The sequence below is a fragment of the Mus musculus genome, chromosome 9, assembly GCF_000001635.26.
Source record: "Mus musculus strain C57BL/6J chromosome 9, GRCm38.p6 C57BL/6J".
Taxonomy (NCBI): domain Eukaryota; kingdom Metazoa; phylum Chordata; class Mammalia; order Rodentia; family Muridae; genus Mus; species Mus musculus.
This window is the reverse complement of record NC_000075.6, coordinates 67934795-67949174: the sequence shown is the minus strand read 5'-3', so window position 1 is coordinate 67949174 and position 14380 is coordinate 67934795. Positions and strand designations below refer to the sequence as shown.

The following is a 14380-nucleotide window of genomic DNA, read 5'->3' as shown; positions in this document are numbered from 1 at the left end:
AGTATTATATATAAACACTAAACTTAATGTTTAAGTGACAGTTCCAAATCAGCATTACCACATCATCTATGCATCATATGTGTATGTAGTTAGTCTACGCCACCACTAAAGATGCACCACTCGTGAAGATTTCAGCCATGTTTTCTTCATTACAACCTCACACCAACACACCATGTGACAAAGAAATAAGGAGAGCCATGGAAATCTTTTCCTGACTGCACTGGGGTCTACACTTATTGGGAGCTGAGAACAACTTAAAAAGTAACAGGGTCCAAAGTGTAGATGCGTTCCCATCCAATGCATGAGTTGGGTGGGGAGAAGTGTTCTTCACACTGCTACACACTGAAGCCTGGAGTTAATGCTAGAAAGACTAAAAGGTGTAGTATAACCACAAGAGCAGAAAGAAAAATGTTTATATAGATTAAACTGCCTTCCTTTTTCTTTTTTTTTTACATGAAAGTAGATCATTCCAAACACCTTACACTCACTGGAAAAATATAGCCTCAAGTGATGGTGGTATAGTAAGAGATTGGGATGTTATCCTGCTTGACAATCAACCGTAATTATAGAGTCTCAGTTTGAAATGCCTAGGGAAACATAGTAATGTTCAGATGTTTAAGTGTTTCAAATCTCTAAAGAAAAATACTAAGTGCTTATGGGTTTGTGGACTTAAATAAATAAATAAATAAATAAATAAATAAATAAATACTGCTTTTCAAGTCATCTAAGTTAAACCACAGGAACAGAGTGGGGTGGAAGCAGAAGCTGCCTCACTTTGGCACTTATTTCTGAATAATCAGAGGTGCTTGAGCAAGTTGTCCTACACCTCCCAATCTCAGCTAAATGACTGACCTCTGCCTAGCACCCACAAGGGGACACATTCCCTGACAGCATTACCTGCAGAGGTGAGCGAAGAGTGACAACCTTATTGCCTTCTGTTGCGTCAATCTGCACCAACACGGAATCCGAATGGCTGGCACTGGGGTTCCGCACATTATACAATCGTCGGCCAGGCCTGGCGACAGGAACACTAGCTACTTCTGTATAACCATATGGTACTGAAGAGAAGAGAAGTAAAAATATTTACCTTTCAATAATAACCAACCCTGGACCTGGAGAGATGGCTCAACAGTTATGGGCACATGTTGCTCTTGCTGAGGACCTGGGTTTGAGTCCCAGCACCCATATGGCCCTCACAACCATCTGTAATACCAGTGATAGGGTTAATACAGTGATCCGAGGTCCTCTTTTGGCCTCGAAGGACCCTGGGCATGCATATGGTACACAGACATACATGTATACAAAATACCATAAAATAAATAACAAATAAAATAGTAACACCTCACAATTAATAGCAAGGATATGTTTTCTCATCATTAGAAATATAAATGTTTTCCTAAGACTCTGAGATTAAAAAAAAGAAAAATAATAACTAATATAAAACTTTTGCTACAAGCAATGAGAAGGTAAGTGTGCTAAGACAAATAGAAAAAAAAATCATCCTGAGAGAGGTAACCCAGGCCCAGAAAGACGAAACTGGTGTATACTCAAGTGTAAGTGGGTATAAGTCATAAAGCACTGGGTATCTATGCTATAAACCACAGACCCAAAGAAGCTCAGTAACAAGGAGGGCCTAGGGAGGAGATGCTTGAATCTCACTGAGAAGGCAAAATAGAAAAGACACTGGGTATGGATAAAGGGAGAGGACTGGCTGGGGGAGGGGTAGGAATGGGAACAGCAGGAATAAGGTAGGTGGAGAAGGAAGGGAGAGAGAGAGTACTGAGAGAGACCTCTGGACTAGGGAGGGGGCACATCTTCGGAACAAGCTAGAAACTTGGACAATGGAAACTCCTAGAAATCTTTGAGAGTAGCCCTAGCTAAGACTGCAAGCAATGAGGGATGCGCAGCCTGAACCGGCCATCTCCTGTAACCAGGCAAGACTTCCAATGGAGAGATTAGGACACTAACACAGGCACAAAACCTTAGACCCACGATCTGTCCTGACTACAAGATGTGCAGGGGTAAAAGATGGAGCAGAATTTGAGGGAAAACCAATGACTGGGCCAGCTTAAGACCCATACCATGGGAGAGAGCCAAGCCCTGACAATATTAACAACAGTCTGCTACACTTGCAGATAGGAGCCTAGCAACTGATGGAAACTGATGCACAGACCCACAGCCAAACATTAGGCAGAGCTTGGGGATCCCTAAGGAAGAGGGCAAGGAAGGATTGTGGAACTAGAGGGGTTAAGGACACCAGAAAAAAAAAAAACTACAGAATCAGCTAACATCTACAAAATAGGGGCTCACAGGAACTGCAATGCCAACCAGAGAGCATGCCTAGGATGGACCTATGCCCTCTGCACATACGCAACAGTAGTTGTGCGGCCTGGTCTTCATATGGGACTCCTAAAGCGGGAGCAGGGGCTGCATCTGACAACATGTTAGATAATCCCTTGTCCCTAGCATGGCTGTCCTAGCTCAGTACAAGATGGGTATAGTCTTACTGCAAGGTGATATGCCAAAGTTGGTTGCTATCCAGGGGAGGCCTCCCTTTTCTGAGGAGGAGAGGGGAAGGGCAGATGGCCGGGGAGCTGAGGTGAGAGGGAGGGACTAGGAGCAAAGGAAGGAGGGGAAGCTGCAACCAAGATGTAAAGTAAATAAATAATGAATAAAAATATTGAGCATACAAATTAAAACAAAGTAAAATAAAAATTCAACTTTTTAAATTATTCTTTCAACTAGATAATAATTTCCTTGTCTTTGTAATGGTATCATTACCATGAATACCTTAGACTTCTGAGTATGGCCACTTTTCTCCCTTAACTGAATGTTCATCCTTTTTGAAACATAATGCTTATTTCTTAGGGCATAGAAATTAATAATCATGTTTTATAAGGTGCTTATTAATTAGAGTCTATCTTATGTTTAGAAGAAATCCAGAGGAGAATTATCAACTATTTATTGGAAACCTGGACAAATGTCTCCCAGGATATCTTTGGCGAAATAGTATTGGCTGACTTATCAAAACTGCGCTGTGCCATCCCTGCGAAGCTCTGAAAACACAGCAAGCGCAGCAACCATACCAAAGGTCAGTGTGAAGAGCGAGCTCTCCTGCCGGCTCAGGATGGACAGCTTCCCTTGGCGCGAAGGTTCCAGGCTGGCGTAGTCCAGCTCCAAGTGCTGACCAGCGCCCACGTCATAAATGTCACTCTTCTCAGGGGAGCCCATGACCTTGAGGTTACGATTGGGCTGCACCTTCATGGGGACACCCAGCGCATTTTTGACTGTAAAAGGAGCCCTGTCTTTCAGAGAGTAGTCAAACGTAGAAGCCGCTCCCTCGGAGAAACCCTGCAAAGGAACACAGCCCAGTAAGACCTCAGCGATGCACCTCTATGAGCACTTTACCATGGCTACATGCTTTCTGAAATTTATTTTGATGACAAAAACAAAAAACAAAAAAAACACACAAAAAAAATCTATACATGCTTCTTTCCTAAACACAACATGAAATATTCCACACTAGAATACCACATACTTTTGCTAAATTGCTGAAAACATTAAGACAGCTTTTGGATATTGTGATATTCATCGTAGCTCCTGAAGAAATATGAACTGCTGTTTGTGGCTCAGGAATAAAGTCATCTCCTGGCATCAAACTTTTATCCTGGATCGGGTTTTTCTTTACCTAGGAAGACAAACAGCGTACAGAATTGATCAGCCAACGAATCAATGGCAGCAATTAAAAGCTCTACCTGGAGGGATCCAGCTGAACTGGATATCTTAGAATACAGATCCTCAGGGTTTCATTTTCAACCACATGCACACCTCTCTGACTCAGCAAAGAATGGTAGCCTTCTCTCTGCACATAGGTCATGAATAGGAAATGCTCAGTACACTGCCGAGGAAGCCTGACAAGTCAGCCCCACCATTTGACTCCTTGCCAGAGCAAGCGAGCTCCTACAACAGTTCTGTGTTAATTAGCAATGAAGGTGACTCCAACTCTCCACTGACCCTGGCTATAGTCATCTGGAAATAAAAGGACTCTTCCTACTACTTCTTGGTAAATAATATGGTAAGCTTTCGGATCAAACTTATTCCAGATAACATTCACATTTTCATTCCAATAGCATTTCGAAACCTTTGCTAAATATTCTTTTTCAGTCTCATTATTCCAGAGAGAGGTAGACAGATATCATCTCTACTTTAGTCAGAAGGAATTGGGTTACAAGGTTAGTGATGGCGCACGGCTTTAATCCCAGCACTTGGGAGGCAGAGGCAGGTGGATTTCTGAGTTCGAGGCCAGCCTGGTCTACAGAGTGAGTTCTAGGACAGCCAGGGCTACACAGAGAAACCCTTTCTCCAAAAAAAAAAAAAAAAAGAGTTATCATCTTTAAAAGAAGAATTTGCTGCAGCGGTTTCTGTGTGTGACCCCTCCGTCTGACCACAGAGCGGTGAGCAGTAAGAGCATAGCTCAGAGTCCCGTGTTCTCAGGGGAAAAACCATACTTCCACAGCAAGGGTTCTGAGAAATGTCAGTCAGAGGGTTCATCATATTAATTCTCAATTTTTGGGTGGTCACCCCTAAAAAAAAATTACTGAATAATTCAAAAGTTTCCATCATGAGATTTACCTACCAATATATAGTACATTAGAAATAAAAACTGAGAAAAAAGTTAATATTTAAAATTTTTAAATTATGTGTTAACATTTTAGTGGGAACTATCTTGAAAATGTAAATATGGATATAGGTTTGGACAAGTGTCCTGAAGGCCTGTAGTAAGCAGATGAATTCTCACTCCCGCTACACATTCAGCCACTGAACTTTTTTATCCAGTCTCTCAAAAAGTCAATTGTACATTCATGAGAAAATAGGAATAAAGAGCTATGCGTGATGCTTCCCCATTACTATGAGAGGAGTTATGGCCTCAAGAACTTTAAGGAGTTTCCTGGACCCTAGACCAAATTTTGAAAGTCACTGAGCTTAAAAACTACTGTAGTAGGATGACGACACCATGCTATGCATGAGCACTGGCTTCCTTACATTAAGCTTTAAGCTCCACGGCTTGTTCCCCTCCACTCTTTCAATCAGTGGCTCCCAGACGGCATGAGTTTCATTGTAATAGTGAACCTAAAAAGGGTGAAGAACTTCAATTACTTGGTTGTTCAACATTAATCATATAATTATACAATCAGTGGGAAAAGGTATATTAAGCTACGGTTTTATAGCAAAAGACACTTGAAAACCCCACCTAAAGAAATACACACAAAACACGATGTAGTTCCCCCTTCCCATTGCTCTACTGTCAGGTCTTACTGAGCAAGAGATGTTTAAGGCTAACAATCACAGGTCACACCATCACATTAAACATTAGATTATTCACTGGCCACAGCAGTGCATCTTACTTCTGCAATGGTACTTTCCAGCTCTGAAGGTGCCAATGTGGCCATACCTCTAGTGTCATGTCAGCAGCAGCGGCCATTAGAGAAGTCCAGTTTTTAATATTTCCAGAGAACTTGGACTCTGCCAATAACAGGGGCACAGTGCGATGCCCTAGGCCACACTCTAAGGTGACTTGAACTGACTCCACAGCAACCACACAATTTTCCTCTATCGATGGATGTTCAGAGTCTCTAAAATTTTCTGTTACTTCTGTTGCCATGTCAACCCCGAGAAACCAAGAGTTATAATCAGTAATAGATTTGACAGCCCAGAGATTGTCTGTCTCCTTAGGAGTGTCTTTCCATTCATCTTCTTTGGTCTTTGGAGACATAGCAGCCATGATTGTCATTACAGTATTAAGGATTATAGGTGAGATCTTTAAAAATAAAAGCAGAAAAATATTTAGAATAAATTCTTTCCCAAATGAGAGTTAAAATATATGATTTAAAAGTTAACAATTACGTAACTTAAATTTAAATATACTAAATATTCCTGAACAAAAGAACATAAGAAAACAGGACTCAACTAACTACATAAGGATTTCTGCTTGGATTGTCTGGAATTAAGTAGTTCATGTTGTATCAACAGTCAAAACCCAATGGAGAAACGGATAATTCAGAATCAGATAATGTCATCACACACACACACACACACACACACACACACACACACACACACACAGAGTGAACTTTTCCCTATATTCCTAGTTAACTTTCCTAATCAAGGTCAGAAGCAGGAGGCTGAGATGGAAGAGCATTTTATTACACCCCAAGTCCTAGGAAATGACACCTCCTCATCTCTGGAGAATGCCCTGGCTCACTCTCACTCCTATCTCTGCCACAGCACTATACAAATAATGACCTTTAATCCACCTGATACCCTCAGCCTGCCCTCCAAAATATCCCCAGCACAACTATTTTAAAGCCAAACCCAGGCAAGTCACTGCTGGGTTAAGATCCCTGGTAACTTTCCAGCATTCTCCATATAAATTCAAATTTAGAAAGCTGCTTGTGAGGCAGTGCCTGTTCAACTGGCTAGCCAGAATCTGAGACACAGCAGGGTAAGTAAAAAGATTCCTTTACTCTTCGTTCGGAATTAGGACATTACCAAACCGAGACTCCAGCACACACTGCTTGCTAACCTGTCAGCATCCAAGGCCTTTATTTTCCCTTGCCTTCTGACTATCACCTACTGTTAGTTAGCAAATGCTCACTCAGTCTTACACTCTACACACCATCTGTCTGGCTATAGAGGCCCACCCTCAAAGTTCTTCTTGAGTTCTTCTTCTGCAGACTTTGCCTTTGCGCACACGTCCCTCCAGTTCTGTATGGATAGACTTGTCCTCCTCTTCACCAATCATTCAACTTCTATCAAGTCTGGAAACTTAATTCAGGAAGCCCTGCTTACAGATAGCTTTTCCTATGCACTCCCTTGTATGCATGCTTTTCTCCCAACAGCCCCTGTGCATGCTGCCTGCACTAAAGCTATGATCACTGTTCTCCTTCCTCCTCCTCTGTGTGTCATTAACTCTCTCCTCTGCTGGGACTGTGGATATCAACGCCCTACATAGGATTTACACACAGTAAAGAAAAAGTGTTTGGTAGAGTGTAGTAGTGCAGAACTCCAATTCCAGCACTAGAGAGACAGAGGCAGAGGGATCTCTGTGAGTTAAAGCCCAGATGGGGCTACAAAATAAGACCCTGCCTACAAAATAAGAAGATAAAATAGTTCTTTAATACATACATACATGTATACATACATACACACAGATATGAACTATTATCCTAGCAGTTAACCTAGTGTCTTAGAGAAAACACATATGAATTCAAAGAGGCTTTGTTCCATGTATTTAAACTGGAAAATTTATTAATTTGCAAAACACAATTTAAGACAATTTAATAAAATACAGCATTTTTTAAATTTGGGAAGATGTACCATTATTTATACAATACTACAGATGAAATTCATTTAGCCTAAATTCAACCATTATCTGTCTCTGACCTACAAAGCAAAGCTCCTACCATTACTGGCACAAACCCCTTCATGTTTTTCATATTCTGTATTTTCCACTCATGAATGGGCACAAAGTCAAGCTTAAGGAATGTAAAGGCCAGACTGGGAGATGCTAGATGCGTGAAGTGCTCTCTGGAAAAGCCATGAGGACCTGAGCCCAGATCTCAAGCAGCCATGTAAAAGGCCAGGTGTGGCTGGATCTGTGAGCTTGCTGAACAGCCAAGGCAGCCTACCAATGAGCTACAGAGACACCATCTCAAAGAAATAAGGAGGAGAGAAAGAAACCAAAGGCCAACTTCTGCCTTGCCATGCACACACCACGCAGAGTGATACAGAAGAAAACGGACACAGAGAATCTGAATGCTGTTTGAGAAGCCAGAGGCTTTTATCTTTCAATGCTTTACATAAGGGTTTAAAACACAACAGATCCTCATCATTCATCTCACAGGCATACCTGCCGTTTGCATATCTGAAAGCCAAAGAGAATATTTGACCAAAGTTATTGAACTGAATCAAATTAAATCGTAAATAAAAGCCAAACAAATAGCTACAAATAAAGGATTCTCATCTTTATCTCGCTGCCCTTTCTTTCCTCTCCATCTCTGTTCTCCCCTCCATACAACCCCAACACACATATGCAATATAAAAGATACTAGAAACTCTCATAATTTGTACCAGTAAGAGGTATTATTACAGGCAGGTAGGATAGCTCAGTGGATAAAATCTTGCCATGCAAGCCTGTCAACCTGAGTTCAAGCCCTGGAGACACAGTAGAAGAAAGAACTGACTCCAGAAAGTTGTTCTATGAACTCTACACAGTGCCATGGTATACATATTCACACACACACACACACACACACACACACACCCCACAAACACACACACACACAGGTATCCACAAGTACATGCATACACACACAGTAATAAATAGATTTATGAAGATATTTCAAAAAGTGTCCTTTATAAAACAACACAAATAACCATGTCTACTAAAGAAAAGGTGTTCAAGTGACAGAGCTATCCTGATTTTCAAAATTGTGCCCAGCAATAATTCAAAGAGTATGAGAAAGGCACCAAAAGATACTGCTGCAAAGCACTGAGAATACACAATAGTGCATAAGAGTAAAACTGAACCTCCCGCCAGAGAATGTGCAGGAGCAGCACCTACCTTAATCACAAACTCTTTAACCACAATATTGATGTTTTGTTTCCCGGAAGCCCATGTGCACTTTTCCATAAATAAGGAGCAAGGTTGCAACACCTAGAAAGAGAAAAATGAAAGTCAGGTTTCCCCAGTAAGCGATCCCTTATGCACTGCACACTTATGAGAACTAGCCTAGCTACAGCACAAGCAAAGGCACAGCACTGAGGCTCTTAGTAAAGCTCTTCTCTACACAAGCCCACACCACTTTAAGTAGTAAGGACTTTAAATAGACCTGGAAAAAGTCTTCACTCCAAATCCAAAAGAAGGACTAGGGATGCAGGCTTACTATCCCAAAGCCTTGCCTTCTTGCTAGAACATCTTCTCTCTCAACCTCTCTAATGCCTTGACCCTTTAAGGCAGTTCATGTTGTGATGACCCCAAACCATAAAATTATTCTCATTGCTACTTTATGGCTGTAATTTTGCTACTCTTATGAATCATAATGTAAGTATCTGATATCCGGGATATCTGATATCTGACCTCTAGGGATGACCCACAAGAACCATTGTTTGAAATGATGCCCTGCATCAATTGTCCCTTTGGGATAACTATAAACGGGAGCTAGCACCTAGGGTACACCTAGCATATGACATTTCGTGAAGACAAACAGGGCTGTGAATACCACACACAGATGGTCCTTCTGAGAACAAACCTCATCTTCAGGCTTGATGGAGCAGTGAACTATGAAACCTGGAATCTCACGTATATCACTGGAGATATAAAGTGACTGAGCCTTAATACAGAGGCTGCGACAATGGCATGGGATTTTAATTAGAACCTGATTCAAAGAAGTGGTTGCTATCAGCTTTCTGTGACACGTAAAAGAAAAACTCACTATCAAGCACAGGAGCCTAGGCCCCACTTCTTTTAGCATAGAACATAGCTTGAAAATTCTCCAAACTCAAAACAATGCTGCGAGTGAGCCAAACAGTGTTAAGGGTCTCTTATCGTAAACTCACAGATATGGCACAAGAAATAACTGGTATAACTGAAGTAATTAACTAAAATCACAAATTTCAATAATAATGCAATGCATAATTTAAATTAACTTTTAACAACAAACATAACCATCTCTTTTGGTCACATGACTCCAATTAGATTTTTTTTTTTCATAGCAAGTTTACTTTTTCATTCGATTACTGGCTTTACTTCAAAGAACAAATAAAAAGCTGGAAAAATTCATCTGGAGAAGCCCTACTTCTGTCACTAGAGGCCATGACTGAGCCTCCTAACATCATGAAACCTCAAGGCAGGGTCCTCAAAGCCTGTCTGTGGCTTCCAGGAGGCACTCTCCCCTCTGGCAGAGCCTGCTGTGATCCCACCCTCACACTAGCTGCCCACCAGCATCCACAGTCTTTCTCACCGTGGTGATGCTCTTTCCTCTCCTTTCTCTGAGGAAAGGGCAGGCCAGCACTTTCAGGTCTCTCACAGAAGCTTCCATCATCTGCTCCAGTTTGGACGTTGAGAGGGAGAGGTTGCACTGGAAGGAGGCCGTGAGAGCGGGAGCATCGGCCTTAGTCAGGCTGGCAACAAACACCACTTCTGGGTCTGTGATCATGGCCTTCAGAGTCATATTTGGCCTCACAGAGTCATCTGGAGGAACAGCAGGGCAGAAAACATTTAATGTAAATTTTCACAGTGGGTCATGTACCCACTGCTGAGTCTATAAAAAAAATGCAATTAGACAGCAAGCCAAAGTCGGCCACTCCTACTTGGACCTTTTAGCAATGGCATGGTCTGGGAAGTTTCTTTTAGCAATGGCATGGTCTGGGGAGTTTCTTGGGATGCAATTCAGGTGCACAGATAAAGAAACACACAGTGTTAAGTAATGTTATGGGGCAAGGAGCAGAATACAAGACTGAGTCGCCAGGAGAAGAGCCTCTGATGAAGGAAAGTAACCTGTCACTAGTTTACTATACTTTACCCACAGAGCACTCTCTGTGCCATGCCATCCACAGTACAAACTTACAGAAGCCAACATGATGTTATGTGGTGTGACCACTATTCAGAACATCACAGCAAATGGGAAAATACTCCAATCTTGCCAATATATGCTCAGTTTGCAAGTTTGCCAGGTTTTACACTAAACAAAATACCTGACCTTAAAGCAATTTAAAATTTAACATAGAAAAATCTCCAATCTATTTGATAAAGCTGGCAAATAAAAACTACCAAGCTGAGAATGGCTTCCACCATTCTCCTACTACAGGCATTCACAGGCTTCCTCAGAGTCAAAGGTCTGCCATGCTTTGTTCTCCTCTGTGCCAGCCTCTGCCTTCCAGCTTCTCTACTGCCCATCAATGCACTAGAATCCTTCAAATAATCTTGTCTGGATAAATGACTCCCTTTTATAAAACAGTATTCTGCCCCGACTGGTTAACTCCCTCTGTTTCTAAGTGAAGAAAATCAAATGGAGTCAAGGCAGCTTCTGCCCCATCACAGAGCATGTCTGTCACACCTCACTTAAAAACATTTCCTTGCTGGAGTTTTACAAAGAATATGCTTAAATCTAAAAGCCTAATTTTACTTCCTCAAATTCTTTGTTCTCCTGTTTCTAATATTTGTTAAGATATGGACATCTTCAGGACAGACAGGTAAGTTCTGCTAACCTTTCTCCATCTTGACTCTTCCCGCGGCAGTCTGTCTTGATGGAATCTGTATTTCTTTGGCTATGTTTTCTGGACTCTGAGGCATAGCTTTGATGAAGAAATCAGCCACGGTCATCAGAAACTCCACACTGGCACACACGTACAGCTTGTCAAGGACAGCATCGACCTGGCTTCCATTTTTATCCTGGCTATAACTTATATCAATCATAGAGCTGTTGTTGTCCTGGTCATTCTTTTTGTCAATCATCCTGAAAAACAAATGTGCCATTCATTATCTGGCCCCCTCTTCTCTGAATAAAATAGTAAAGGAATGGAAATGTTCCCTTGCATCTTAATCATCTTCCTTTCACCTTTCAGCTGCTAGGCTGAACAGAAATACAACAGTGTTAATTGGAACCTAATCACCCAATTAGCAACCAAGACATGGCTGCCTAATCTTCAAAGAAAGACTCATGCGATTAAGCATTATGAGATATTCTGTAATTATAATGCAATTCCAGGAAAGCCAAGGACTACTGAAAACGATCTTGAGCAATTAGCAATGCATGAATGCAGTCCCTCAAAATATAACATGACCTCCTTATTCTACTAAATTAACCCTTCCCTGAAAGAATATATCTATATAAAATGATTACCCTATAGAATTTATTCCCCTAGTGCTCAATGCAACCCAAACCAACAAGTGTTTATCAGTCCACAATGACGGTTCCTACACACCCTCACAAGTGCTAGAGAGATTAGGCTACCAAACAAGAAGATTTTATCAATCAATCAATCACAATGACCTAAAGTGCTATGAACAGCTACCCTGGCCATGAAGTTTATAACCAGGAAACCTGGATATGAAATAGCACACTTTCCTTATGTGTTCAATTCCCCGAAAAACACAGGCTTCAGCAGAATCCAGAAAATAGTCAACGGTGCCCAAGTTTAAATAGCAACATAGTCGTTCACACATAAAAAAGTACAAAATATGACACGTAACTTGAGAAATTAAATTTCATACAAGACTGTCATTTTTCAAAATGAGTTGATAATATGGTGATGCGACAGAGTATATTCCTGATAAAAATTAAATTCTGCAGAATTGTTTTGAAAGACAAAGTAAACAAGAAAACAAAGGGATGCATGAATTTAAGGATCCTAAAACAATCACGATAATTCTGCCAACTGGCAATCATCCAGAAAAATACGTTACCAACCCATGTGGATTAAACCATGAAAACTCCTTTGGCTCTCACTGCTCAGCTGGCATTTTTGTTTTATTAATAAATTCCCCTTTCATTTAAAGTTTGAGGCAGAGGAATCAGAGAGGGCTATGTCTCTTCTTGCAACTCAATTGTGAGACTATGGCCAAAGGCTAGACTCTTCTGAGGATCCCACCCTCACAGTGGCAGGCTGGCATTCACCTGAAACTCTGCACGACAAACTCTGAGCTGACAAACCTGGAGGTGGCTCTCTCGATTCCTTCTCGGAGATCATCAAGCGTGCACGTCTTAAGTTTAAGGCTGACATTCATAGACCCATCCTTGAACATCTTCCCAGCAGAAGCCATCAGGTGTAGTGTGAGCTCACCCAAACGGAAACTGTCATTGTGAAATGAAAGCCTGGGCTCCTGTGGTACATTTGTCAAGCAAAGGAATACAAGATCTTTAAATATTACATGAGTTCATTTAAGCACATTCCTTAACTCAAAGCTTTTTGAAAACAAATCAACTCACGAAGTCTCTAAGTGCAGAATCACATATATGACACTGAGTACATGAACACAGGTGAGTCCAAGGGTGCGCTCAGGCATCTGTCTGCACCCTGGGCACACTGGACACTACTCAACATGTGCACTGACTCCAGACAGTACAGTGAACGCAAGGCATTGTGAATGATAGGACTGTTGGCAAACAGAATGCTTTTAACTTATAAACACAGACACACAAACTTGGGTAACTATTGACAGAAATGGCTTGTTACACAGCTGATGCCTGTAATACACAGACATTTCCAATCAATCCGTGATACAGATGATCTGGAATGAGGGTTTTTTAGATAAAGTGAGGATCATGTAGCATAACATTCAATGTTTCGAAGCAAAATAAGAAGCTCTAAGTGGCTCCATGAGAATCACCAAGGATACAAACTGTCCCTCTGCCTAGTACAGATAACAGAAGCCTCTGCAATATATGTGTGAGCTAAAAAAAAACAGAGCTGAAATAAAGCAGTGAGAAATTTCAGGAAACGGGATATTTACCAAAAGAAAAGTGACAGTGTGCAGTGTCTGAATGAGGAAGGTTAAAGAAAGAAGCTGAACTTTATATGACCCAATACAGGGCCAAGAAGTGGGAGTGAGTGGGTAGGGGAGCAGGGCAGGGGGGGGGTGTATAGGGGACTTTTGGGATAGCATTTGAAATGTAAATGAAGAAAATATCTAATAAAAAAATAAAATTAAAAAAGAAAGAAAGAAAGAAAGAGAGAGAGAGAAAGAAGGAAGGAAGGAAGGAAGGAAGGAAGGAAGGAAGGAAGGAAGGAGAGAGAGAGAGAGAGAGAGAGAGAGAGAGAGAGAGAGAAGCTGAAAATGGCAGCTGCATCTTAAGGCTGGATCAACAGACAACCGTCCTTAAGTGAAATGAAGAATGTGTAAGTTTACTGACAGTGGTCAGTAAAGGCATTCGCTGAGGCTTGCCTGAACACCAAGGGCTAGAGATTTAGGCAGCTTAATGCATAAATGACAGATATTATCACAAAGCTCAACTGTAGAAATATATGAATATTGTATAACTTCTAAAAATCATAAAGTACAAATTAGCATATGAAATGCACATGAACATGGATATAAAATCTATAATAAATATAGATTATGGGTATTTATATGACATGTTATCAGCATTAAAATATGACATAACTAATTTATAAAATAAAAATATTCATTAAAAGATATTATGCAATGCAAAGTGGCTTTCTAAAATACTTTGATCTACTATATAAATGCTTCTCTATGACTGACTGAGACATAATCATGAAAGGCTCCAAAGACAGTATTAAATTATTCTTCCTAAATAGTGATGACTACGGATGCATTAAATTAAGCACATGGCCTGTTGGTCATATGTACAACTTC

The 14380-nt window shown here is 40.9% G+C and overlaps 1 protein-coding gene across 7 annotated transcripts in view; it reads right to left on the bottom strand.

Annotated features, from left to right (window-relative positions):
- Positions 1 to 14380, bottom strand: part of Vps13c (vacuolar protein sorting 13C) — a 157429-nt gene that overhangs the window by 48570 nt on the left and 94479 nt on the right. For all 7 annotated transcript variants that reach the window (XR_379424.2, XR_001778932.2, XM_006511225.2 and 4 more), the window contains 9 exons: positions 12714 to 12883; positions 11269 to 11516; positions 10023 to 10252; positions 8624 to 8716; positions 5453 to 5818; positions 5044 to 5130; positions 3539 to 3688; positions 3087 to 3351; positions 898 to 1058 (listed from right to left, as the gene is read on the bottom strand). Coding sequence is in view for 5 of the 7 variants with exons in the window: in XM_006511225.2 (XP_006511288.1) it covers positions 898 to 1058; positions 3087 to 3351; positions 3539 to 3688; positions 5044 to 5130; positions 5453 to 5818; positions 8624 to 8716; positions 10023 to 10252; positions 11269 to 11516; positions 12714 to 12883 (1770 nt within the window). In the remaining 2 variants the exon portion in view is untranslated. The remainder of the gene's footprint in view (positions 1 to 897; positions 1059 to 3086; positions 3352 to 3538; positions 3689 to 5043; positions 5131 to 5452; positions 5819 to 8623; positions 8717 to 10022; positions 10253 to 11268; positions 11517 to 12713; positions 12884 to 14380) is intronic.